We start from the raw sequence: 27,410 nt of genomic DNA, 5'->3' as shown, positions 1-27,410 counted from the left end.
GACTTCAACGTTCATGTTGGCAACGACAGTGAAACCTGGAGAGGCGTGATTGGGAAGAATGGCCGCCCGGATCTAAACCCGTGGTGTTTTGTTATTGGACTTTTGTGCTCGTCACGGATTGTCCATAACGAACACCATGTTCAAACATAAGGGTGTCCATATGTGCACATGGCACCAGGACACCCTAGGCCGCAGTTCCATGATCGACTTTGTAGTTGTGTCATCGGATTTGCGGCCTCATGTTTTGGACACTCGGGTGAAGAGAGGGGCGGAGCTTTCTACCGATCACCACCTGGTGGTGAGTTGGCTGCGATGGTGGGGGAGGATGCCGGACAGACCTGGGAGGCCCAAACGCATTGTGAGGGTCTGCTGGGAACGTCTGGCAGAGTCTCCTGTCAGAGAGAGTTTCAATTCCCACCTCCGGAAGAACTTTGAACATGTCACGAGGGAGGTGCGAGACATTGAGTCCGAGTGGACCATGTTCCGAACCTCTATTGTCGAGGCGGCTGATTGGAGCTGTGGCCGCAAGGTTGTTGGTGCCTGTCGTGGCGGTGATCCCAGAACCCCGTTGGTGGACACCAGCAGTGAGAGATGCCGTCAAGCTGAAGAAGGAGTCCTATCAGGTTCTTTTGGCTCATAGGACTCCGGAGGCAGTGGACGGGTACCGACGGGCCAAGCGGTGTGCAGCTTTAGCGGTCGCTGAGGCAAAAACTCGGACATGGGAAGAGTTCGGGGAAGCCATGGAAAACGACTTCCGGACGGCTTCGAGGCGATTCTGGACCACCATACGCCGCCTCAGGAAGGGGAAGCAGTGCACTATCAACACCGTGTATGGTGCGGATGGTGTTCTGATGACTTCGACTGCGGATGTTGTGGATCGGGGGAGGGAATACTTCGAAGACCTCCTCAATCCCACCAACACGTCTTCCTTTGCTGAAGCGGTGCCTGGGGAATCTGTGGTGGGCTCTCCTATTTCTGGGGCTGAGGTTGCTGAGGTAGTTAAAAAGCTCCTCGGCGGCAAGGCCCCGGGGGTAGATGAGATCCGCCCGGAGTTCCTTAAGGCTCTGGATGCTGTGGGTCTGTCTTAGTTGACAAGACTCTGCAGCATCGCATAGACATCGGGGGCAGTACCTCTGGATTGGCAGACCGGGGTGGTGGTCCCTCTCTTTAAGAAGGGGGACCGGAGGGTGTGTTCCAACTATCGTGGGATCACACTCCTCAGCCTTCCCGGTAAGGTTTATTCAGGTGTACTGGAGAGGAGGCTACGCCAGATAGTCGAACCTCGGATTCAGGAGGAACAGTGTGGTTTTCGTCCTGGTCGTGGAACTGTGGACCAGCTCTATACTCTCGGCAGAGTTCTTGAGGGTGCATGGGAGTTTGCCCAACCAGTCTACATGTGCTTTGTGGACTTGGAGAAGGCATTCGACCGTGTCCCTCGGGAAGTCCTGTGGGGAGTGCTCAGAGAGTATGGGGTACCGGACTGTCTTATTATGGCGGTCCGCTCCCTGTATGATCGGTGTCAGAGCTTGGTCCGCATTGCTGGCAGTAAGTCGGACTCGTTTCCAGTGAGGGTTGGACTCCGCCAAGGCTGTCCTTTGTCACCGATTCTGTTCGTAACTTTTATGGACAGAATTTCTAGGCGCAGTCAAGGCGTTGAGGGGTTCCGGTTTGGTGGCCGCGGGATTAAGTCTCTGCTTTCCGCAGATGATGTGGTCCTGATGGCTTCATTTGGCCGGGATCTTCAGCTCTCACTGGATCGGTTCGCAGCCGAGTGTGAAGCGACCGGAATGACAATCAGTACCTCCAAGTCCGAGTCCATGGTTCTCGCCCGGAAAAGGGTGGAGTGCCATCTCCAGGTTGGGGAGGAAACACTGCCCCAAGTGGAGGAGTTCAAGTACCTAGGAGTCTTGTTCACGAGTGGGGGAAGAGTGGATCGTGAGATCGACAGGCGGATCGGTGCGGCGTCTTCAGTAATGCGGACGTATCGATCCGTTGTGGTGAAGAAGGAGCTGAGCCAGAAGGCAAAGCTCTCAATTTACCGGTCAATCTACGTTCCCATCCTCACCTATGGTCATGAGCTTTGGGTCATGACAGAAAGGATAAGATCACGGGTACAAGCGGCCGAAATGAGCTTCCTCCGCCGGGTGGCGGGGCTCTGCCTTAGAGATAGGGTGAGAAGCTCTGCCATCCGGGAGGAACTCAAAGTAAAGCTGCTGCTGCTCCACATCGAAAGGAGCCAGATGAGGTGGCTCGGGCATCTGGTCAGGATGCCACCCGAACGCCTCCCTAGGGAGGTGTTTAGGGCACGTCCAACCGGTAGGAGGCCACGGGGAAGACCCAGGACACGTTGGGAAGACTATGTTTCCCGGCTGGCCTGGGAACGCCTCGGGATCCCCCGGGAAGAGCTGGACGAAGTGGCTGGGGAGAGGGAAGTCTGGGCTTCCCTGCTTAGGCTGCTGCCCCCGCGACCCGACCTCGGATAGGCGGAAGATGATGGATGGATGGATGGAACTATGAATGATAAAATACTGAATATTGACAACATATGAACGTCACACCTCCTCTTGATTGACATATTTTACAATTAAGTGAAACGCAACAAAAATGCAACAAACACAGTGAAATATGAAAGCGAAGGTTAAAAAAAACCCCACGTACAATCTGATACATCTGATATATCACTAAGCTTTAGAAGTTAGTTGTAAAAATCTCCTTCCGCGTCGGTCCGGGACACCCGCATTTCAGGCTGGCCGCTCTGGAAACACTCTGTGGAAACGCTCCCCACCCACACTGCTTGGTGCCTCATCTGAGCTGCTGTGACTTAGATGACCATAGTAACTAGTATATCATGCAAAAACGTAGATTCCAAACTTTGAAATATTTTGTATAGTTCAAGACTGTGGAGGGTGGCGTGGTTGGAGCACCTCCTGCGGGAAGAGTGTGTGTATGGCCCGGCTTCTAAACCTAGCTGACAGGTGAGTAGATTGCCCAGCTGGGAATAATTATCTAATCCCCTGTCGCCTATATCAGCATCACCGAGGCCATGAGAGATGGCGAGCTGATGACAGCAGAAAAACCCCACACGAGAGAAGGAGGAAGCACAGAGGCCGCTGGCGACAAGCACTGAACATTATAGCACAGATAAATAAAGACTGGTTCAAACCTGTGTCTCGGGCTCACAGAAGTTCTGTCGGTCCGAAGGAGAACTCACACGCGGAGGCGTTCATAAACACTTACGGTCATTTGAAAACTTCACTGCACATCATGACGGCAGCTACAGTTTCCATCTTAAAGATATAAAAAAAATATACGGGAATGTCTGGCGGGCCAGAGTGAAAAGCTTAACGGGCCTTAATTTTCCCAAGTCTGCTCTATTGGCTGGTTTTTGTTTTTTTGGTACTTCTCCTTGCCTTTCCCTATACTCACCTCTAGTTGGCGCCTTGCAACCACTTACACTCATGTTGGCGTGGATGCTAAGAACAATGGACTTTTCACCACTCTCTGTCAATAAAAGTTCATGTTTTAGCAGTAACTTAGCGGCTAGCCTCTTTTGGGCTGAATCCCACACTGGAGAACCAGGTCCTGGACTTCCTGACTAATAGACCTCAGACTCAGGTCTCTTCCTCCATCAGTCCCAGTACTGGCCCTCCCCAGGGTTGTGTGCTGAGCCCCCTACTATTTTACTATGCTGACGTATGACTGCTTGGTGAGATATCCCAGCTGTGAAGTTTGCAGACGACACAGGCAGGAGGTTGAACACCTGGAGCAGCGGTGCAGAGAAAACACCCTCTACATCAGGGGTGCCCATTAAGTCGATCGCGAGCTACTAGTCGACCGCGGGGTGTGTGTCAGTCGATCTCCAGCCAGGCTTTTAAAAAAAATAGACTTAAAAATTAGTGATCATCAATCTTCACCAAGACGTCACTTAAATGACATTCACGGTACCGGAGGGTCTTGTGAGATGACGCTGCCTGCTGCAAGATCATTATTATTAAAATATGACCGAGAGGAAGGCGAGAAACACTTTTTATTTCAACAGACTCTCGCGCCGTACCTTCCGTCAAAACTCTAAAGGCCGACTGCACATTTCCTATCTTCACAATAAAAGCCCTGCTTCATGCTGCCTGCGCTAACTAAATACAGAGTCTCGGAAAACTGGCGTGCACAAGCGATCCCTCAGAAAGCTGGCGTGCACATCACTTGTGCACGCCAGCTTTCCGAGATTCTTATTTTGTTAGCGCAGGCAGCATGAAGCAGGGCTTTTATTGTGAAGATAGGAAACGTGCAGTCGGCCTTTAGAGTTTTGACGGAAGGGACGGCGTGAAAGTCTGTTGAAATAAAAAGTGTTTCTCGCCTTCCTCTCTGTCATTTTTTCATAATAATGAACTGGCAGCAGCCAGCGTCATCTCACAAGACCCTCGGGTGCCGTGAATGTCAATCGAGCAAGCTACGGAATTTGTCGCCAATGTTTTTCTTGTAAAGTGTATGGAAGCTGGATGAATTAGATGCCAAAAACCAACCACTTTCATGTGGTATTGTACAGAAAGGACAACTTTTCTTCTCCTCCATTTGAAAATGTGGGCGTTATCATCATTACTGTCTGATTCCAATCAATGCAAGTCATCAGAATCAGGTAATACACCAACTTATATTCTTGTCTTTGTGAAAGAAAGACATCTATATGTGTTACACATGCTTGTATTATCATTAAACACATTTAACTTGTTTACAAAAATGTCTCTTTCATAAATAAATAAATATAATGATATATATAAACGAGGTAGATCCCCTCGAGTTGGTCAATTGAAAAGTAGCTCGCCTGCAGAAAAAGTGTGGGCTCCCCTGCTCTACATCAATGTGAAGAAAACCAAGTAGATGTTGCTCAACTACAGAAGGAACAGAGGCCGATCTGTGGAAATGGTCTCCAGTTTCAAGTACCTGGGTGTGCATATAAACAAGGACCTATTCTGGAGCACCAACATATCTGGTCCGGTCAGGAAGCCCCACCAGCAACTCTACTTCCTCAGGAAGCTACGACGAGCTGAACTTGGAAGCTCAGTCCTGAAGAACTGTGTGGTGGAGAGTGTGCTCTGCACAGGCATTACCATTTGGCACGGCAGCTGCACAGCGGCGGAGAAGAAGGCACTGCCGAGGGTCCGGAGCTGCACAGAAGACTGTGAGAAGAAGCCGCAGACCTCAACACCTCAGAACTTTACAAGCGGAGATGCAGGAGGAGGGCCCTCAGCATCATGAAGGACTCCACTCACCCTGAACACGATCTCTTTCAACCCCTCCTTTCAGGCAAGCGGCTGCAAAGAATAAGGAGTAAAACCACCAGGCGCAGAGACTGTCAGACTGCTGAAAAACTAGCCTAAAGTCACCCTCTTCTTCTTCCTCTCCTTTGACCCGCACACACGACGAAACAATTTCTTATTTATTTATGTATCATTCCCCACAGTGTTTTTAGCTGGCTAATCTCGGTCTTATCTCTTGTTAAGTGCCTTGAATCCTTGAAAGTTTACTTTGTCTGGGGGCGGAGCTCCCTTAGAGAGGGGGTGACTGTGAGAAGGTCTGTTATTTGAGAGGAAATAGGAGGAAAGCCGCTAAACTGCACCACATTGAGAAGGTAGATGAGGTGGTCCGCCGGACGCCTTCCTGGGGAGGTATTTTTTAGGGCACATCCAACGGGTGAAAAGCCACCGGGGAGACTATAGGTCTCAGTCATTTAGGGAGAGCCTAGCCACCCGACAGTCAAACTGCGATCATTTCGACAGCTATGCAGTTACTGATAACCAACGGTGTGGAGAGTACCCCAAAATTGTACTCAAGTAAGAGTACCATTAGCTTAGATCAATCAATCAATCAATGTTTACTTATATAGCCCTAAATCACTAGTGTCTCAAAGGGCTGCACAAACCACTACGACATCCTCGGTAGGCCCACATAAGGGCAAGGAAAACTCACACCCAGTGGGACGTCGGTGACAATGATGACTATGAGAACCTTGGAGAGGAGTTAAGCAATGGATGTCGAGCGGGTCTAACATGATACTGTGAAAGTTCAATCCATAATGGATCCAACACAGTCGCGAGAGTCCAGTCCAAAGCGGATCCAACACAGCAGCGAGAGTCCCATTCACAGCGGAGCCAGCAGGAAACCATCCCAAGCGGAGGCGGATCAGCAACGCAGAGATGTCCCCATCCGATACATAGGCAAGCAGTACATGGCCACCGGATCGGACCGGACCCCCTCCACAAGGGAGAGTGGGACATAGAAGAAAAAGAAAAGAAACGGCAGATCAACTGGTCTAAAAAGGGAGTCTATTTAAAGGCTAGAGTATACAAATGAGTTTTAAGGTGAGACTTAAATGCTTCTACTGAGGTGGCATCTCAAACTGTTACCGGGAGGGCATTCCAGAGTACTGGAGCCCGAACGGAAAACGCTCTATAGCCCGCAGACTTTTTTTGGGCTTTGGGAATCACTAATAAGCCGGAGTCCTTTGAACGCAGATTTCTTGCCGGGACATATGGTACAATACAATCGGCAAGATAGGATGGAGCTAGACCGTGTAGTATTTTATACGTAAGTAGTAAAACCTTAAAGTCACATCTTAAGTGCACAGGAAGCCAGTGCAGGTGAGCCAGTACAGGCGTAATGTGATCAAACTTTCTTGTTCTTGTCAAAAGTCTAGCAGCCGCATTTTGTACCAACTGTAGTCTTTTAATGCTAGACATGGGGAGACCCGAAAATAATACGTTACAGTAGTCGACCATAAAGTTTGTAGAATTGTCCGGTATTTCTGCCAAATGTTACATCTTTAGCAAGAGCTCCTCGAGGTCGCAGCCCGTCCGGGCGCCGCCATCTTGGATTCAGTGGTTCTTAACCTGTGTTCGATCGAACCCTAGGGGTTCGGTGAGTCGGCCTCAGAGGTTCTGCGGAGCTGCCGCCGCGGCGGTCAAGACACACCCGACTCATTGTGTAAATAAAAACTTCTCCCTATCGGCGTATTATGGATACCCTCAAACAATGTTCCCTCTGTGTGAGCAAACACAAAAACTCCTTGAGCATTCAGTGGAGCATATGTGAGTACACCTGTCCAAAACCTGACTAAATAACAAATTAAATGTTTTATTATTATAATCAAATGACAGCAGTCATTTCCATGACATTATTTTCTAATATAAGTGTTTTGGCCCACTTACATTGACAATAACAAAAATATTGTTTTTCATCAGCTGTCTACTAGTATTGTATATCTGGGTGGAAAACGAAGAAAAGGAACAGACTTTGCTGTGAAAATAAATAAATTATTTCATTTGATCATTTATCATTTAAAATGACCCGAGAGTGGCACTTGCCGAAGTGACGCCACGCATATCTGAACTGGTCTCACAAAGGCAACAGTTCAGAAGTCACACTGATTTGCAGGTGTGTAATTTGTTGAGAGTTCATACAGTGTGTTGGTTTTGTTCTTTGAACAAGGTGATGTTCATGCACGGTTCATTTTGTGCACCAGTAAAAAACAACATTTGACTTTGCCTTGAATTTGAAAAAAATTGTTTTTGTATTTTTCACTGAAGAAGGGTTCTGTGAATGCGCATATGTAACTAGTGGGGTTCGGTACCTTCAACAAGGTTAAGAAGCACTGGCTTAGATTAATACGACTCAAGTAAAAGTAAAATATAGTCATCAAATAATTACTTTAGTAAGTGTAAGTATTCTGTAAAAAAAAAATTACTCAAGTATCGAGTAACTTGTGAGTAACTTCTGATTTATTTAGTAGTTATTTTTAATGGTTCTTGTGTAAAAGTGTGTTTGGGTGTGTAAAATATAAAAAAATATATACAAACGTACAATGTAATGCAACATGTTTTCTCTGGATTGATTGGCAACACTAAATTGGCCCTAGTGTGTAAATGTTGTCTGTCTATCTGTGTTGGCCCTGTGATGAGGTGGCGACTTGTCCAGGGTGTATGCTGCCTTCTGCCCGATTGTAGCTGAGATAGGCTCCAGCGCCCCCCACGACCTCGAAGGGAATAAGCGGTAGAAAATGGATGGTTGGATGATTGGATGGATATTTTCTCTAGTTAGAAGTGAAATTATTGTAGGCTGAAATGTGAACGTTTCTACTGACACAGATGACAGCACATGATAAAAAAAAGTTAATTATTGAATATTTGTTCTGCCTTGAAGGTTGATTGGCAATACTAAATTGGCCCTAGTGTGTGAATGTGAGTGTGAATGTTGTCTGTCTATCTGTGTTGGCCCTGTGATGAGGTGGCGACTTGTCCAGGGTGTACCCCGCCATCCGCCCGATTGTAGCAGAGATAGGCGCCAGCGCCCCCCGCGACCCCAAAAGGGAATAAGCGGTAGAAAAATGGATGGATGGATGTTCTGCCTTGTCTTACGTCATGTCACTTTTTACAGTCAGTACGTATTCCATCTATCCATCCATTTTCTACCGCTTATTCCCTTTCGGGGTCGCGGGGGGGCGCTGGCGCCTATCTCAGCTACAATCGGGCGGAAAGCGGGGTACACCCTGGACAAGTCGCCACCTCATCGCAGGGCCAACACAAATAGACAACATTCACACTCACATTCAAACACTAGGGCCAATTTAGTGTTGCCAATCAACCTATCCCCAGGTGCATGTTTTTGGAAGTGGGAGGAAGCCGGAGTACCCGGAGGGAACCCACGCATTCACGGGGAGAACATGCAAACTCCACACAGAAAGATCCCGAGCCTGGATTTGAACCCAGGACTGCAGGAACTTTGTATTGTGAGGCAGACGCACTAACCCCTCTGCCACCGTGAAGCCCGTCAGTACGTATTCTATGTACTAAATTAGTCTGATTTGTTAAATAATTTGGTTTCTTCTAGTCTTACAGCTACATGTGAAGTTGTAGTTTCCATGTTCTCCATCTCTAATGTAACTGTTGGCCATACGCAATGTGCCTCTTGTGCACTAGGGGGCAATTGTGGTCATTTTAGCTTGTTTAGCTATGTTAGAACTTAATACAGTAGAAGGAGCTAATGCTACATGCTAATAAGATAGCGCTAGTCACTTTAAAGCAACGGATTTAACAGATAAGTACAACTTTCCACTGCTTTTTAATGTTGTTGGTAATGTTTTAAAGTGTTTAAATGACACCTGTGGTTATAAGGATCCTCAGAGACATACACAAAGATTGTTTTTTTTTAGTCAACTGTTTTAGGAGGTTTCTCTTCAGTAGTTCTCTCAAACAGCTGGGATTAAAGTGTCTTCTTTGGGAACATTCTGGTACTTACTAAACCAGTATGTTTCTATTTTATCATATAATTAAAATCACTGGCCTATTTCAGCTTCCTATAGTTGTACTTTGTGCTTGTTTGATTGGTGAAATGCTTTTCAACGTCACTACTGCTTAAGTTGGTTGGATTGGCGAAACAGAGTCATGTGACAGTGACTCCCGGAAGAAGGCTCCCTGACATAAAACTAAGTCCTTGCAAGCCTTAATTGATATTCATAAATAATTGTGACGTAAATAAATGTAAAGATCGGAATCCAACTTAATGTAACGGAGTAAGAATAGTGTTTCTTCTTCTCAAAAGTACTTTTTATTTTCAAAAGTAAAACAGTCTGTTGCATTAAAACTACTCTGACAAGTACAATTGATGTAAAATGTTACTTAAGTAAATGTAACAGAGTAAATGAAGCACGTTACTACCCACCTGTTATGAAACAAATATTCTTCTGACCTAGCTTCTTCTACTGCTAAAACATGAAGTTTTATTTACAGCAAGTCACGAAAAGTCCATTGTTCTTTGCATTAACGCAGACTATGGTGAGTATAGGGAAAAGAAAAGGGGAAGTTACGGATAAATAATTTTACGTTCAAATCACTTTACAGACAAGTTCTACACGACAAAAGTGTTGCAAAAGTCACGTGTAGAAAGACAGCAAATAGAGAGTTCCTACTTCACACACATCTAAAATACGCACACACACATTTTTTTTTACACACACGCCGATTGAAATATGGACAGATATTTTTTTACATACAGACGAATCATAATACGAACGGACAACTTAATTACACACACAGATTGATATACAGACATATTGTAGTACACAGACATGTGAATTGGATTACGGATGCACAAATTGAGATACGTGTTTGCAAATAATTTTTCAAAAAATAATTCTTCCATGGCTTTAGGTATTCCATTGTTGTAGACGGCACGGAAACGAAGATAACAAAATCACCGGCACATTGTGCTGCATACAGTTGCAAAGTCCACTGTACAGTTAGAATAAGAACACTGAGAATAGGATCTTTTTTTTTTTTTTTTTTTTTACAAATAATAAGATGTCTATTAATATTCATCTTTTTACATTGAATATGAACTTAAATGCATGAACATTGATTGAGAAATAAGCAAGTTATGAATTATTTTCAATACACTTTACATTGCTTTGTATAGCATGTTCTCAAATGGGAAAGTTGCTCCTGCTCAGATGGCCGCCACGTAGGCACGCTATTTGGTTGCTATACTGTGCACTGGCATATCAAGTTATACCTATGGCCGTTTCGTTCACTGTCTTTATGCTAAGATGAGGTATGCTATTTCGGCATTATGCTAAGCTATACACTAGCTGCCTACCGTTTGTATGCTAAGCAAGGATAGCTGCTTCTGGTCTTCATGTCAAACTGGGGTAGCTACTAGGGCTGTGAATCTTTGGGTGTCCCACGATTTGATTCAATATCGATTCTTGGGGTCATGATTCGATAATATAGATCGATTTTTTTCAATTCGATTCGATTCAATTCTCAATTCAAAAACTATATTTTTCCGATTCAAAACGATTCTGTATTCATTCAAAACATAGGATTTCAGCAGGATCTACCCCAGTCTGCTGACATGCAAGCAGAGTAGTAGATTTAAAAAAAAAAAAAATAGCTTTTATAATTGTAAAGGACAATGTTTTATCAACTGATTGCAATAATGTAAATTTGTTTCAACTATTAAACGAACCAAAAATATGACTTATTTTATATTTGTGAAAACATTGGACACAGTGTGTTGTCAAGCTTATGAGATGTGATGCAAGTATAAGCCACTTTGACACTATTGTTCTTTTTTTTATTAATAAATGTCTAATGATGATGTCAATGAGGGATTTTTAATCACTGCTATGCTGAAATTATAACTAATATTGATACTGTTGTTGATAATATTCATTTTTGTTCCACAACTTTTGGTTTGTTCCGTGTCGTGTTTGTGTCGTCTCTCAATTGCTCCGTTTATTGCAGTTCGGAGTGTTGCTGGGTCAGGTTTGGTTTTGGAATTGGATTGCATTGTTATGGTATTGCTGTGTAGTGGTTTGTTGGATTGATAAGAAAAAACAAATCTATTTTTTAAAAATGAGAATCGATTCTGAATCGCACAACGTATTCGATCCGATTCAACTCGATTTTTTCCCACACCCCTAGTAGCTACGTTTAGTTTTTTTGCTGGTTTGTCTCAGTGCTAAAACGAAACAGATCTTTTGTCTTTGTGTTAAGCTACTGAAGTGAATTGACTCATATTCTGTTCACATATGTTGAATGTTTATATTCAACTTGGAGAAAACGAACCACCAGGTTTAAGTAAAAAAATGGCTGAGACCATAATGAATTAAGGAGCCTTAGTTGGACAGTCGTATGTGGACTGGGTTAACTCTCTCAATAAATTCCGACTTCGGAATGCAAAAGTGATAGCCCTATCCTTGAGAAGAGACTACCTGCCTAGCTAAATGCAAATATTTAAGTTATGACTTAAAGCACTTGTTTTCTAGACACTTGCACACAAACATCTCCTTTTATGGCCAGAATGTCCTTTCCTGACTTAGCACACACATGAGACAGGAAGGAGGAATATAAAACTGATGATTTGGCTTCTCCAAGTTAGAAGTGCCTCATTTTGTTTTCCTCCAGGTACTGCAGTCTTGTTTAATGACGCTCGCTTGTAATAAAGCAACTTTTGGTTCAGTCAAGCGTCTCCGACGTGTCTTGCTCTCGACTAAAAAAACTCCTTTGTCCCACACGCTATTAGACTGTACAACTCCTGTCTGGGGAGGGGGGCGGGGAGTACTAGGATGACAGTGGATGCAAAACAATAACAGTGCAATACTTTTTCATAACATGGTCACTACTACCTAGTTTCTCTTGTTATATTCTTGATTTATTGTTACGTTTTTATTTTCATTCTTATTGTAATATTGTTCTATTTTGTTTCCATTTATACCCCCATTATTTACTTTTTACTTTTTAAATTCGATCTCAATTCTGAAAAATGCAGCTGGAATTTTAATTTTCCTGAAGGAATCAATAAAGTACTATCTATCTATCTATCTATCTATCTATCTATCTATCTATCTATCTATCTATCTATCCATCCATCCATCCATCTATCTATCTATCTGATCCAGCCACACTGGTGTGTCACCCTTCAGTCCGGACAAGGATGACAAGACCAGAAATACAATAAACATTGATACACATCACTACTACCTGTGTTTGTGCTAATTTAAGATAGGCCTATTTGTTTACTGTGTTCATGCTAAGATAAGATAGCTATTTTCATTTTTTAATGCTACGACAACATGGCTGATTCGTCTTCATGATAAGCTACCATAACTGCTTCCTGTCTTTGTGATGAGCAAGGTAATCTAGCTCTGGTTTGATAAAATAGGCCAGCGGTTCCTGTCTCAATGCTGAGGTGAAATGGTGTTGTGTCTGGCGCCAACCTGTGGTCATGATAATGGCAGCCATTACTTTGTAGCCATAGACGCTGTCATCCATCAGCTGGCGGCGTTTCAGTGTCACCAGCTGGAAGATGGACTGGGCAAAGAACTGCACAGAACAAACGAGTCAGTATTTGTGAGTAGAAACAACTCAAGACACTTTCAATGACCCTTGACACTAGTGTGTGTGACCGTTGGCGTGAAGGTGAACACCAGGTGTTGAAAAAGGTGGAGCGTAACGAGCGTTTTAAGCAATTATGCGTGTAATTATGTCTCCGTCACAGCGTCTTCCTGCTCCGCTGCCCATCCTCCTTCATTGCTAATGTGCTCTAATCGCTAACGCGTCACACAGCCTGACTGACAGCTCGTAACGTAGAGGATGCTATCTGAGGGAGCTAACTGTCATCGTCGGGAGATTGGGATGTACTTTCTCTCCTAATGTTGGATATGACATCTTTGTGGACATGTTTGAAGACTAGACACATTCCAAGTTGCTGTGATCTGACCTAACCAGGAATCCACCCAGGTGTGAATAATCCAACTAGAAGAACTACAATGAGGGCAGGCCTGTCACATAGACACTCTTATGCGGTTGTTTAGGGCCACGTCCGCGTTGCCTGGGCTTTTGTAAAAACGTTTTCATTTAGATTATAAATTACATCATAAAAGTTCACATAAATAACATTTTACTGTCAAAGTTCAATAATTATATTGTTTAAATTAAAGTATGAATGTGTAACGCTACCTACACTCCTTTGCAACAATGTAAAATGGTCCATTTCTCCACTCAACACAGGGGTTATAACGCATTCAAAGTTCACCTCAATGCATTCACACACATTTGGGACCCAAGAAGAGGTGATAAAAGAAAGGTAAAAATAATATGATAAATCTAAGTAATGTTTAAGTTTCACTTTTGCACATAACCGTGGTGTATTCAAGGAACCTTGATTAAAGTTCAAAACAGAGGCGTCACTAGTTTTTTAGCCTAGACTACCCCATACTTGCCAACCTTGAGACCTCCCAATTTGGGAGATGGGAGCGGGGGGGGTATTTGGTGGTAGCGGGGGGAGGTGGGTGTATTGTAGCGTCCCGGAAGAGTTAGTGCTGCAAGGGGTTCTGGGTATTTATTCTGTTGTGTCAATGTTGTGTTACGGTGCGGATGTTCTCCCAACATCTGTTTGTCATTCTTGTTTGGTGTGGGTTCACAGTGTGGCGCATATTTGTAAAAGTGTTAAAGTTATTTATATGGCCACCCTCAGTGTGACATGTACGGCTGTTGATCAAGTATGCATTGCATTTGTGAGTGAAAAAGCCGCATATATTATGTGAAAGGGCTGGCACGCTGTTTGTATGGAGAAAAAGCGAAGGCGATGACAGGTTGTCGAAGACGCTAAAGGCAGTGCCTTTAAGGCACGCCCCCCAATATTGGGGAGAATGGTTGCCTCGGGAGATTTTCGGGAGGGGCACTGAATTTCGGGAGCCTACCGGAAAAATAAGGAGGGTTGGCAAGTATGGACTACCCTGACTACAATCTACTCATACTTGTGTAACTTTCTCTCATAGGATGACAGGTGTGATGCTTACCGGAGGTAGTTCCCATGAGGTGTCATAAATGTCCATCAGCGTCCTGTCAGGGCCCACGCTTACGTTGTACAAGCTGCGTAGAGCCAAGGCCGCCGCCCGCTCTTTGGCCAGTCTTTTACTGTGGCTGCACCCCTCAAAGAACCTCCCGTCTACCCTGACCACCACCATGAACCTCCTGGCGGGCCGGCAGTGAAGTCGCTCTGTCAGGCAGAAATAATGCAGTCCTGGTCGCAGTTTGTCGAGCAGCGCCATCGGAGTAAGATGTCCTAAAAGGGAGGAGCTGAGGACTTGAGTAAAGACCTCCTTCTTCTTTTCCATTATGAAGGTGCAGCGTTCATCCTCTGAACCAAACACTTCAAACTGGTCCAAGTGGTCTCTCGTGTAATCCGCACTGGTGGTCCTGATGTCCTCCATGTTGGTGTGAGCCTGTGAGCAATCCGGGAACTGGATGAAGGACTTAAGGGCTATCTCAGCAGCCCTCATCTTAGCCTTTTTCTTTGTGGCCCCACGGCCTTCAAAGTGAAGACCACTCACATCCACACCCACGGAAAACACAGGAGCATGCGGGGGTCCGGTCTTTGATGTAACCTCATAGTGCAGACCAGGTGTCAGCTCGTTCAGACGTGCCACGGCGGTCTTACGAGCCAAAGTCCAGGAGCTTCTTTGACACGGAAACTGTTGTTTCTTGTGGTCTATTAAGGGCTGCTTTCTCTTGGAGGGTCCACGATGGTTTGAGGGATGATGGTAGTCCACTTGGTCTTGGTAATCCTCCCCACTGCTTGGACCTGAGGACACAATTCTCATCTTACTTTATTTTGAAAGTCTTCTATTATCAGGTTTTTCCATTCAAACTAGAACTAGCACGAGAATCAACATGTGGACTTTGATGACGGATACTGAATCATTAAACTACACAAACTTCATGTCACCATCATGCCATGTGACACTTCATCAGAAATTATTAAAAGGAAAAAGAGAAGTAGTTATGTGTGGGCCTTGGACAATACGATTTCGGAAGAATATGTAGGTGGAAAATTATGTAGAACAAGTAGTCGGCAGGATACGTAGAACATGTTGAAAGAATAGGTAGAACAAGTAGTCGGAAGAATAAGTACAACACGTAGTCGGAAGAGTAAGTAGTCGAATATATAGAAGACAAAGTCGGAAGAATATGTTAGCAAAAGAATATGTAGTCGGATGAATACGAAGGACACACTCGGAAGAATACGTAGGTGGGAGACTAAGTGGGTGAAAGAATATATATAACATGTAGTCACAAGAATCTGTAAGAGGAAAAATATGTAGCACACATAGTTGGAAGAATAGGTAGAACACAAAGTTGTAAGAATTAATAGATTATGTCAGGTTCAAACACTGGTGACATCTAATAATCAGTCAAGAAGCAAGGAATAATGCAGAGACAGAGTTCAATTTAGCTCATGAGGAGACAATGGTTTTGGGCTGTATTGTAGTTACAGATCCAAACTACGTTCTAAAACTCAAGCCCGCGCGCCTATTCTTTTTATTAGGAATGTCTCTATTACATCACTATCGCTGTCGCTGAGGGAAGGGGGTAATCTCGACAACTCAAGTTAGACACAATATATACAATAAATGAAGGTCATATCGCCTTGTCTCTGCTCTGTCTGCGTCACGGCGGTCTTCGGCCTTGTCTCTGCTCTGTCTGCGTCACGGCGATCTTCGGCCTTGTCTCTGCTCTGTCTGCGTCACGGCGGTGTTCGGCCTTGGCCATCAGCAGGCCGAGTCTGGACACAACACTGATAAAAACCACTGGCAATCTTTTGGATTACCAGATTGCATAGATACAAAAATACCACTTCAACACAATTGACAATTTATATCAATGGCCCTTAAGCATAAAGTTATGATGATCATATATACATAATTATTTTAACAGATTATGTAGTCGTACAATACGTAGTCTGAAGTATACGTAGTTGGTAAAATAACTAAGCGGAAAAAATACAATGTTGAAGGAATACGTACAGATTGTGGTCAGAAGAAGATGGAGTCGGAACAATACATAAGTCAAAGAACACATAGTCGGAAGAATAAGTAGATTAGGTAGTTGAACAAATACCTAGTCAAATTTGTAGAATCACATAGTTGGAAGTATACCTAGTCGAAGTAATATGTAGAAAAAAAAAAAACTTCCTTGGTGCTCTGGGTGCATCTGTTAAAAGCAGCTTTAGAAACCTTGGGGTTGTGTTTGATCGATCAGTGTCTTTGGAGGGTCACTGTCGTCAACTGACCAAAAACAGTTTTTTATCATCATAGAAATATTTCTAAAGTGAAAAATTTGCTGTTAAAATTGGATCTTGAAATGATCATTGACGCGTTCATTTCATCTCGTATAGACTATTAAATAAATAAATGGGTTGTATTTGTATAGCGCTTTTCTACCTTCAAGGTACTCAAAGCGCTTTGACATTACTTCCACATTTACCCATTCACACACACATTCACACACTGATGGAGGGAGCTGCCATGCAAAGCGCCAACCAGCACCCATCAGGAGCAAGGGTGAAGTGTCTTGCTCAGGACACAACGGACGTGACGAGGTTGGTACTAGGTGCGATTTGAACCAGGGACCCTCGGGTTGCGCACGGCCACTCTCCCACTGCGCCACGCCGTCCCATTGCAATTCTCTTTTCACTCTTTTCAACAAGTCAACGCTAAAGAGACTTCAGATGGTACAAAATGCGGCCGCTAGACTTTTGACCGCTTCACCCAGAACAGCCCACATCACCCCCATTTTATCCAGTCTTCATTGGCTTCCAGTCAAATTACGCATTGAGTTTAAGATTTTAGTCCTGACTTTCCGTGGGTTGCATTGTGGGGCTTCCCCGATACATTGCTGACTTGTTATAGCCCTACTCTACAGGCCGAAGCCTCCAGTCTTCAGACCAGGGTCTTCTAAAGATCACAAAAACTCATTTCAGAACCCGTGGAGACCTGGCATTTAATGCTATAGCACCCAGACTCTGGAACTACTTGCACCAGTCCCTCCGTGAGCTTGACTGCGTTGATACTTTTAAGAAACTTTTGAAAACTTGTCTTTTTAGTAAAGGTTTTAGTTAATGCACCTTTAACTATCATGTTTAATGATGTTGCCCCTGTTGTTTTAATTGAATTGTTGTTTTAGTTCATCTATGTTTTGTACAGCGCTTTGTGATTTTATATATTAAAAGTGCTTTATAAATAAAATGTACTTATTTACTTACTTAGAACACAGGCAGAAGAATACATAGTATAAAGAATAAGTAGTCTAAAGAATATGTATCGGGAAAAATATTTAAACGGTACAATATGTAGTCTGCGGAATACGTAGAAATTGTAGTCAGAGAACACGTAGTTTGTTGAACATGTACTTGGAGGATACGTAATTGGAAAATACGTAGTCAGAAGAATACGTAAAACAGGTGACTGGAAGAATACATAGTCTGAATAAATGTTGGAAGTATACGTGCTCTGAATAAATGTACTTTAGCTAGAAAATTGGGGTAGAATACATTCAACACATTGTCGGAAGACGACATTGTCAAAAAAACACAGAGTCGGAAAAACAGGTAGTCAAAAAAATACGTTGATGGAAGTATAGGTACAACATGTAGTGGGAAGAATACGTTCAACACTTAATCGGAAGAATACGTAGAACACTTAGTCGAAAGAATGTGTCAACTTCATGTTAAAAATAATACGCAGAGCACATAGTCTGAAGAATATGTAGAACTCTTAGCCGGAAGAATACATAGAACATATTAAAGAATACGGATAACACATACAGTAGTTGGAAAAATATGTAGAACATGTAGATAACATAGAATAAGTAGAACACATAGTCTGAAGAATACGCAGTCGGAATAAGACTGTACAAAGGGCGGAAAAAAATCAAATACATCGTTGGAAAAATACAATGTTTGAAGTATTTTCTTCTTCCAAATGATACAGTATATATAAATATTTTCTGCATTCAGCTGCTTCTGATTAAGTTGATTTAAATATTAATTTAGCTTGAAATGGAACATTCAATTAGAAGAGAAATCAGATTGATTGATACTTTTATTAGTAGATTGCACGGTTTAGTACATATTCCGTACAATTGACCACTAAATGGTAACACTCGAATCAGTTTTTCAACTTGTTTAAGTCGGGGTCCACGTTAATCAATTCATGGTACAAATATATACTATCAGCATAATACAGTCATCACACAGGTTAATCATCATAGTATTTACATTGAATTATTTACATTATTTACAATCCGGGGGGTGGGGTGAGGAGCTTTGGTTGATATCAGTACTTCAGTCATCAACAATTGCATCAACAGAGAAATGGACATTGAAACAGTGTATGTCTGACAGTAGGATATGTACAGCCAGCAGAGAATATAGTGAGTTCAGATAGCATAAAAGTAAATATATTAGAAGTACATTTGATTATTTACATTAGGTTATTTATAATCTGGAGAGATGGGATGTGAATGGAGGAGGGTATTAGTAAAGGGTTGATGTTGCCTGGAGGTGTTGTTTTAGAGCGGTTTTGAAGGAAGATAGAGATGCACTTACTTTTATACCTGTTGGGAGTGCATTCCACATTGATGTGGCGTAGAAAGAGAATGAGTTAAGACCTTTGTTAGATCGGAATCTGGGTTTAACGTGGTTTGTGGAGCTCCCACTGGTGTTGTGGTTATGGCGGTCATTTACGTTAAGGAAGTAGTTTGACATGTACTTCGGTATCAGGGAGGTGTAGCGGATTTTATAGACTAGGCTCAGTGCAAGTTGTTTTACTCTGTCCTCCACCCTGAGCCAGCCCACTTTGGAAAAGTGGGTTGGATTGAGGTGTGATCTGGGGTGGAGGTCTAAAAGTAACCGGACTATCTTATTCTGGGATGTTTGGAGTCTAGATTTGAGGGTTTTGGAGGTGCTGGGGTACCAGGAGGTCCAAGCGTAATCGAAAAAAGGGTTGAATGAAAGTTCCCGCTAGAATCTTAGAGGTGCTTTTGTTGACCAGAGAGGAGATTCTGTAGAGGAATCTCGTTCTTTGGTTTACCTTTTTGATTACCTTGGTTGCCATTTTATCACAGGAAAGATTAGCCTCTAGAATGGAACCTAGGTAGGTGATCTCATCTTTCCTGGTGATAACAATGTCACCTACTTTTAGAGTGAAGTCACTGACTTTCTTAAGGTTGATAAGGGACCCAAATAGGATGGATTCTGTTTTACCTAAGTGTATGGATAGCTTGTTGTCAGTGAGCCAGGTGCAAATATTAAGGAGTTCAGCATTGAGGATTTGTTCCACCTGTGAAGTGGATAAGTCTGTGTGTGCGTGTTCGTGTGTGTGCGTGTGCATGGGTTTTGCAAAGTGTATTTTAACCATATTTTACTTTTACTGTGTTCAGTGGTCAAAATAATATTAATTTTACCAAATGTTAGATTTTGACACATGTTTAAAATGTGATTGTGATTGCACAGTCCAATGTCATCCAATAGGAGCAATGGTGTTTAAGACAAATAAAGCAATGAAATATTATATAATTAGTGTAATGTCATTAGTGTAGTGTAATATAATGCACTGTAATTTGATAAATGTAGTGTAATGTAATATAATATACTAATTAGTATAATGTAATATAATGTAGTGCTCCACTCATCAAATTTACAGCCAAAAAGCAATTTCCAAATGCACATGTGCATGTTGGAATTATTAGGCAACATATGGTCCAAAGAAACGAAGACAGCAATCATCTCTAAAGCCTCATGCTACTCTTTTCTCTCTCTCTTCTTTTTAACTATTTCAAAAGTATTTGTATAAATTATTTTTAATTGTCTATTTTACTCAATCTCAAAATTATTACATGATGCATGATCTACTGTATACCTGTTTTATGAACATCAATTTAGTGGGGAAAAAAGACGGCGTGTGTCGTCCATCGTAAGCATTAGCAAACTGAGTGCGCTCAAACGCAGGATTTGACGCGGTGATGATTGTTCTAGAAGCTTTTATTTCTGTATTGTCAACATAAAAAAAAAAGGCCATCGTGTGTTTAATGAAAGTGGAACCGGCTTAGAGCGCTTTGAATAAGCAAAAAGCCATCAGCATGTAATCTGCCGCCTTTTCTGAGGATTAGCATGAGGACAACAATGGTGGATTAATCCTGAGAGGATGACCTGTTGCTCTAATTATCATTAACACACACACATTTTAGAGGCCATCTGCCTCGAGCATTCTATCACCGAAAGACAATGGTCCTATTTTTCAGCTTCATAAATGATTTGTTGCTATTAATGTCCACAAACTTTCTTTTCACTCTTTGACAACATCGGCAACATGCTAATGTTACATACTACTGTCGCATCATGCCAACACCTGTCTGATAATGATCACTTTATTACGTATTTTCAACATATTTTTTCCTCAATTTGTTTTGTTTTTTCATTGGCTTTTTAAAAAAAATACAAATAAACAAGAAAAGTAACAATGAAATACTTCTCATGCACTCAGCACAATATTGATGAAGAAAACTTAAAATTTTAAAACAACTTAACTGCAAAATGTGGCAAAAATCAACCATTTCATTATTAGATTCAATGATATGAAAAGCAACATTCGTGTTTCAGACTCTTAACAACTACATCTTTGTTGATCATACTTTTGCATGATATAATTGTGTGAATGCTCCAAAGCACTAACACATATGGTTTTCGACACCAAAATTAATGTATTTATTATTATTATTATTCTACCTTCCACATTTTTCATCCGATTTAAACCATTCCAACTTCAAACTATTCAGGCTATTCGGTAATCGCGGGCTTTACCTTGACAAATTCCAAATATTCCCAGATTTCCCAGAATTCCAGGTTTTCCAGGACACCTTCTCAGTGGCCTAGTGGTTAGAGCAGGGTTGTCAAACTCAAATACAGAGTGGGACAAAATTTAAAACTGTACAAAGCCAAGGTTGAACAAATTAACCTTTTAATAGGGACCCAAACAAGTTTTGCAATAAATATTGAACAAACAAGACTTATATAACTTTATAGTGACATGCAAAATCGAGTTTCAAATAATATGAATAATAATAAAGAAATATCAATCAATCAATCAATGTTTATTTATATAGCCCCAAATCACAAATGTCTCAAAGGACTGCACAAATCATTACGACTACAACATCCTCGGAAGAACCCACAAAAGGGCAAGGAAAACTCACACCCAATGGGCAGGGAGAATTCACATTCAGTGGGACGCCAGCGACAATGCTGACTATGAGAAACCTTGGAGAGGACCTCAGATGTGGGCAACCCCCCCCCTCTAGGGGACCGAAAGCAATGGATGTCGAGCGGGTCCAACATGATACTGTGAAAGTTCAATCCATAGTGGCTCCAAGACAGCAGCGAGAGTCCCGTCCACAGGAAACCATCTGAAGCGGATCAGCAGCGTAGAGATGTCCCCAACCGATACAGGCGAGCGGTCCATCCTGGGTCCCGACGAGCGGTCCATCCTGGGTCTCGACTCTGGACAGTCAGTACTTCATCCATGGTCATCGGACCGGACCCCCTCCACAAGGGAGGGGGGGACATAGGAGAAAGAAAAGAAGCGGCAGATCAACTGGTCTAAAAAGGAGGTCTATTTAAAGGCTAGAGTATACAAATGAGTTTTAAGATGAGACTTAAATGCTTCTACTGAGGTAGCATCTCGAACTGTTACCGGGAGGGCATTCCAGAGTACTGGAGCCCGAACGGAAAACGCTCTATAGCCCGCAGACTTTTTTTGAGCTCTAGGAATCACTAATAAGCCGGAGTCTTTTGAACGCAGATTTCTTGCCGGGACATACGGTACAATACAATCGGCAAGATAGGCTGGAGCTAGACCGTGTAGTATTTTATACGTAAGTAATAAAACCTTAAAGTCACATCTTAAGTGCACAGGAAGCCAGTGCAGGTGAGCCAGTACAGGCGTAATATGATCAAACTTTCTTGTTCTTGTCAAAAGTCTAGCAGCCGCATTTTGTACCAACTGTAATCTTTTAATGCTAGACATGGGGAGACCCGAAAATAATACGTTACAGTAATCGAGACGAGACGTAACAAACGCATGGATAATGATCTCGGCGTCTCCAGTGGACAAAATGGAGCGAATTTTAGCGATATTACGGAGATGAAAGAAGGCCGTTTTAGTAACGCTTTTAATGTGTGACTCAAAGGAGAGAGCTGGGTCGAAGATAATACCCAGATTTTTTACAGAGTCACCTTGTTTTATTATTTGGTTGTCAAATGTTAAAGTTGTATTATTAAATAGAGGTCGGTGTCTAGCAGGACCGATAATCAGCATTTCCGTTTTTTTGGCATTAAGTTGCAAAAAGTTAGCGGACATCCATTGTTTAATTTCATTAAGACACGCTTCCAACTGACTACAGTCCGGCATGTTGGTCAGCTTTAGGGGCATGTAGAGTTGGGTGTCATCAGCATAACAGTGAAAGCTAATACCGTATTTGCGTATGACGTCACCTAGCGGCAGCATGTAGATGCTGAAGAGTACAGGGCCAAGGACCGAACCCTGGGGAACTCCACACGTTACCTTAACATAGTCCGAGGTCACACTGTTATAGGAGACGCACTGCATCCTATCAGTAAGATAAGAGTTAAACCATGACAGGGCTGAGTCTGACATACCAATTCGTATTTTGATACGCTCTAATAAAATATTATGATCGACGGTATCGAAAGCAGCGCTAAGATCGAGGAGCAGCAACATAGATGACGCATCAGAGTCCATCGTTAGCAATAGATCATTAGTCAATTTTGCGAGGGCTGTCTCAGTCGAGTGATTTGCCCTGAAACCGGATTGAAAGGTTTCACATAGATTGTTAAACGCTAAGTGCTCATTTAGCTGCTCCGCAACAATTTTTTCGAGGATTTTCGAAATAAATGGCATATCAAATAAAATCGAAATAAAAATGTAATGCCTCTTTTCTATTTGCAGCCTTTTGAGGTAAATATAAAAACAAACTTTTTCCACAGGCTAATAATACATTTGAAAATAAAATAACAATAATGAATTAATCAAACATTCAAGCCTTGAAGCACCAAGAGAAAGTGGTAGCGAGGGTGATTATTGTAGCGTCCCAGAAGAGTTAGTGCTGCAAGGGTTTCTGGATATTCGTTCTGTTGTGTTTATGTTGTGTTACGGTGCGGATGTTCTCCCGAAGTGTGTTTATCATTCTTCTTTGGTGTGGGTTCACAGTATGGCGCATCTATGTAACAGTGTTAAAGTTGTTTATACGGCCACCCTCAGTGTGACCTCTATGGCTGTTGACCAAGTATGCTTTGCATTCACTTATGTGTGTAACAGCTTCAGATATAATGTGAAAGGGCTGGCACGCTGTTTGTATGGAGGAAAAGCGGACGTGACGACAGGTAATAGGGAACGCTAAAGGCAGTGCCTTCAGGGCATGCCGCCAATATTGTTGTCGGGGTAGAAATCGAGAGAAATTCGGAAGAATGGTTGCGCCGGGAGAATGTCGGGAGGCGCACTGAACTTCGGGATTCTCCCGGGAAAATCGGGAGGGTTGGCAAGTATGAGTATTAGCGGTGAATGCGGTGTTACAGGGGCACCGCCGGCGGGCCAGCTCTAATCTTAATTTGATATTGCCTCAAAGGCCAAATGAAATTACACGGCAGGCCAAATTTGGCTCGCGGGCCAGAGTTTGACACCCATGGGTTAGAGTGTCCGCCCTGAGATTGGTAGGTTGTGATTTAAAACCGCGGCCAAGTCATACCAAAGACTATAAAAATGGAACCCATTACTTCCCTGCTTGGCACTCAGCATCAAGGGTTGGAATTGGGGCTTTAATCACCAAAAATGATTCCCGGACGCAGCACTGCTGCTGCCCACTGCTCCCCTCACCTCCCAAGGGGTGAAAAAGGGGATGGGTCAAATGCATAGAACAAATTTCACCGCACCTAGTGCGTGTGAAAATCATCGGTACTTTAACTTTAACTTTAACTTAATATCAAATTATGTATTTCTTCGATGCAAAATTATGTATCCACAGTCTTTTGATCCATATGTGTCCGCATTGCTTTTGAGTCCTGACAAGTTGTTGTGTTTGTTTTCCTGAGTTCTTGTCCAGCGCTCTTATTTCAGCCTCTTATTTCTTGTGAGACAATCATTGGTACTTCAACAAGTTTCCCATTCAAAATGAATTGGCCACTTTTCAAACTTCCACCATTTCCACATTTTTATACCGATTCAAACCATTCCAACTTCTACATATTCCACTCATGCTGGAAATTCAAACTGTCATTTTTCCAAGTTCCCAAAAATTCCATGAATTCCCAGAATTCCCTTTATTTCAAACCCTTTTTTGACCCTTTTTTCTGGCAACTAATCCTTCCACATTTGTCAACCCACTTCAACCATTCCCTCCGTCCAAACACTCTTAATTAGAACAAAAAACCTGGAAAAATTCCCGGTTTTCCCGAAATTTCTGGAATTCTTGAAAAACCTTTCTCAATTAAAGATGTTACTACTTCAACATTTCTCGACTGATTTGAAAAATTTCAACAGCAACCATTTTTCCAAAAAATTCACGCTTTCCCCAAAATTCTCAAATTTCTATGAAATTCCCATTGAAATGAATGGGAAAAGTTCCACAATTCTCACATTTTTCATCCAATTCAGATCGTTTCAACTCCAAAATATTCCGCCTGTTCAAAATTGTGTGCTCTCCTTCAACAATTTAAAACGAATGCCAGTTTTCCAAGAATACCCAGTTTTCGGGGACATTTTCCTCATCCAAAATGAATTGTCCATTTTTTGAACTTCCACAATTCGCACATTTTTCATCCGATTCAAACCATTCCAACATCAACACATTCCACTCATCCAACTAACACTTTCCAAGTTCCAAACAAAATTCCGTTTTTACTGGAAATTCAAACTTTTCAACATTCAAACCGTTCCAACATTCAAACTATTTTTCATTCACACTACATTCTCTCAGCATTTCGGTTCAACTTCAGCATTGGAGCATCCATCCATCCATTTGCTACCGCTTGTCCCTTTTGGGGATGCGGGGGGTGCTGGAGCCTATCTCAGCTGCATTCGGTTGGAAGGCGGCGTACACCCTGGACAAGTCGCCACCTCATAACAAACATTCACACTCACATTTACACACTAGGGCAAATTTAGTGTTGCCAATCAACCTATCCCCAGGTGCATGTCTTTGGAAGTGGGAGGAAGCCGGAGTACCCGGAGGGAACCTACGCAGTCACGGGGAGAACATGCAAACTCCACACAGAAAGATCCCGAGCCTGGGATTGAACCCAGGACTACTCAGGACCTTCCTATTGAGAGACACATGCACTAACCCCTGTTCCACCATGCGGCCAGCATTGGAGCATTCACACGCAATTCCTTCAGGATTTACCTCATCCAGTTCAAATATGAGATCGACAGGTGGATCGGTGCGACGTCTTCAGTAATGCGGACGCTGTATCAATCCATTGTGTTGAAGAAGGAGCTGAGCCGGAAGGCAAAGCTCTCAAATTACCGGTCGATCTACGTACCCATCCTCACCTATGGTCATGAGCTTTGGGTCATGACCGAAAGGACAAGATCATGGGTACGAGCGGCCGAAATGAGTTTCCTGCACCGGGTGGCGGGGCTCTCCCTTAGAGATAGGGTGAGAAGCTCTGCCATCCGGGAGGAGCTCAAAGTAAAGCCGCTGCTCCTCCACACTGAGAAGAGCCAGATGAGGTGGTTCGGGCATCTGGTCAGGATGCCACCCGAACGCCTCCCTATGGAGGTGTTTCGGGCACGTCCGACCGGTAGGAGGCCACGGGGAAGACCCAGGACACGTTGGGAAGACTATGTCTACCGGCTGGCCTGGGAACGCCTCGGGATCCCCCGGGAAGAGCTGGACGAAGTGGCTGGGGAGAGGGAAGTGTGAGCATCCCTGCTTAGGCTGCTGCCCCTGCGACCCGACCTCGGATGAGCGGAAGAAGATGGATGGATGGATGGATGGATGGATGGACAGTTCAAGTATGTCTTTTGGACATACTTGAATATATACAAGAATGTTGGTAACGACAACAAGACCAAAAACAAAGTTAATCTTCATGTGTTGTTTATCTTTGTGTTGATATCTCACAAATGTAACAACACTTCAAAAGATGCCCAACTTTTTACTCACCTGTAGTTCTACTCCTCCTCTTCCTCCGCCTCTTCCTCCTGGTGCCTGATACATCACATACCTCCATGCTATATTACTGTTTTGTGTGTGTGCGTGTGTGTGATACACCAAGTACACTCTTCTTCACACTCAGTGTGGTGTGTTGGCGTGTGACAGCCTGAAGCTTTGCAGGGAAATGACCCCCACACTAACCCCCACATTAAGCCACGCCCCCACCCTGTGCTGTGACATCACGCAGCATCACAGAAAACATGTCAATGGGAACTTGTATACTCAAAGTGATCAACTGACTCAACTGCAGAGAGAGTCCTGCGTAAAAGAAAGGTTAGGTTCCTTGTTGAATGGTGCATTTATTTAATTAACGCATTACAATATAAAGTGTGTCCCTAAACTATCTTTTCTTTCATAGTGACTCCACCTTGAGGAGGATGAATTCAGATGATGGAAAGAACCACCATGACACTTGTTTAGGTACACCTGTGCGTAAACCATGGCTGCTTTCTCAAGTCACACTTGCATCAAGTGCGCGCGCTTGTTTGTGCTCATCGAGCCGTGAAATAATGACGGGGACGTGCATTAAGTGCGTAAGCGTGTGCGCGCCCGCGCGCTCATCGAGCTGTGAAATAATCATGCGGATTAGATGGGAAGAATGATTGATTAAATATGTGGCTGGGGTCATGTGACCGATGTCTTTGTCTATCAACAGCAATTTTTAATTGACTGATGATTAAAATAACTGATTATTTTGATGAGATTTTTATAAATCAGATTTGACACGAAATATTACATGACGGAACAACAGCGACATCCAGTGGCAAAATACTGTACTTACTACAC

The 27,410-nt window shown here is 43.0% G+C and overlaps 1 protein-coding gene across 2 annotated transcripts in view; it reads right to left on the bottom strand.

Annotated features, from left to right (window-relative positions):
- Nucleotides 1–26,723, bottom strand: part of LOC133568665 (double-stranded RNA-specific editase B2-like) — a 35,633-nt gene extending 8,910 nt beyond the window's left edge. For both annotated transcript variants that reach the window (XM_061920737.1, XM_061920738.1), the window contains exons 1-3: nt 26,574–26,723; nt 14,354–15,138; nt 12,770–12,875 (exon numbers count right to left, since the gene is read on the bottom strand). In XM_061920737.1, coding sequence (XP_061776721.1) covers nt 12,770–12,875; nt 14,354–15,138; nt 26,574–26,640 — 958 coding nt within the window. In that variant the 5' untranslated portion in view covers nt 26,641–26,723. The remainder of the gene's footprint in view (nt 1–12,769; nt 12,876–14,353; nt 15,139–26,573) is intronic.
- Between the last annotated feature and the right edge of the window lie 687 nt (nt 26,724–27,410).

The sequence above is a fragment of the Nerophis ophidion genome, linkage group LG14 (assembly GCF_033978795.1).
Source record: "Nerophis ophidion isolate RoL-2023_Sa linkage group LG14, RoL_Noph_v1.0, whole genome shotgun sequence".
NCBI classification, from domain to species: Eukaryota; Metazoa; Chordata; class Actinopteri; order Syngnathiformes; family Syngnathidae; genus Nerophis; species Nerophis ophidion.
This window is presented reverse-complemented; position numbering and strand designations above follow the sequence as displayed.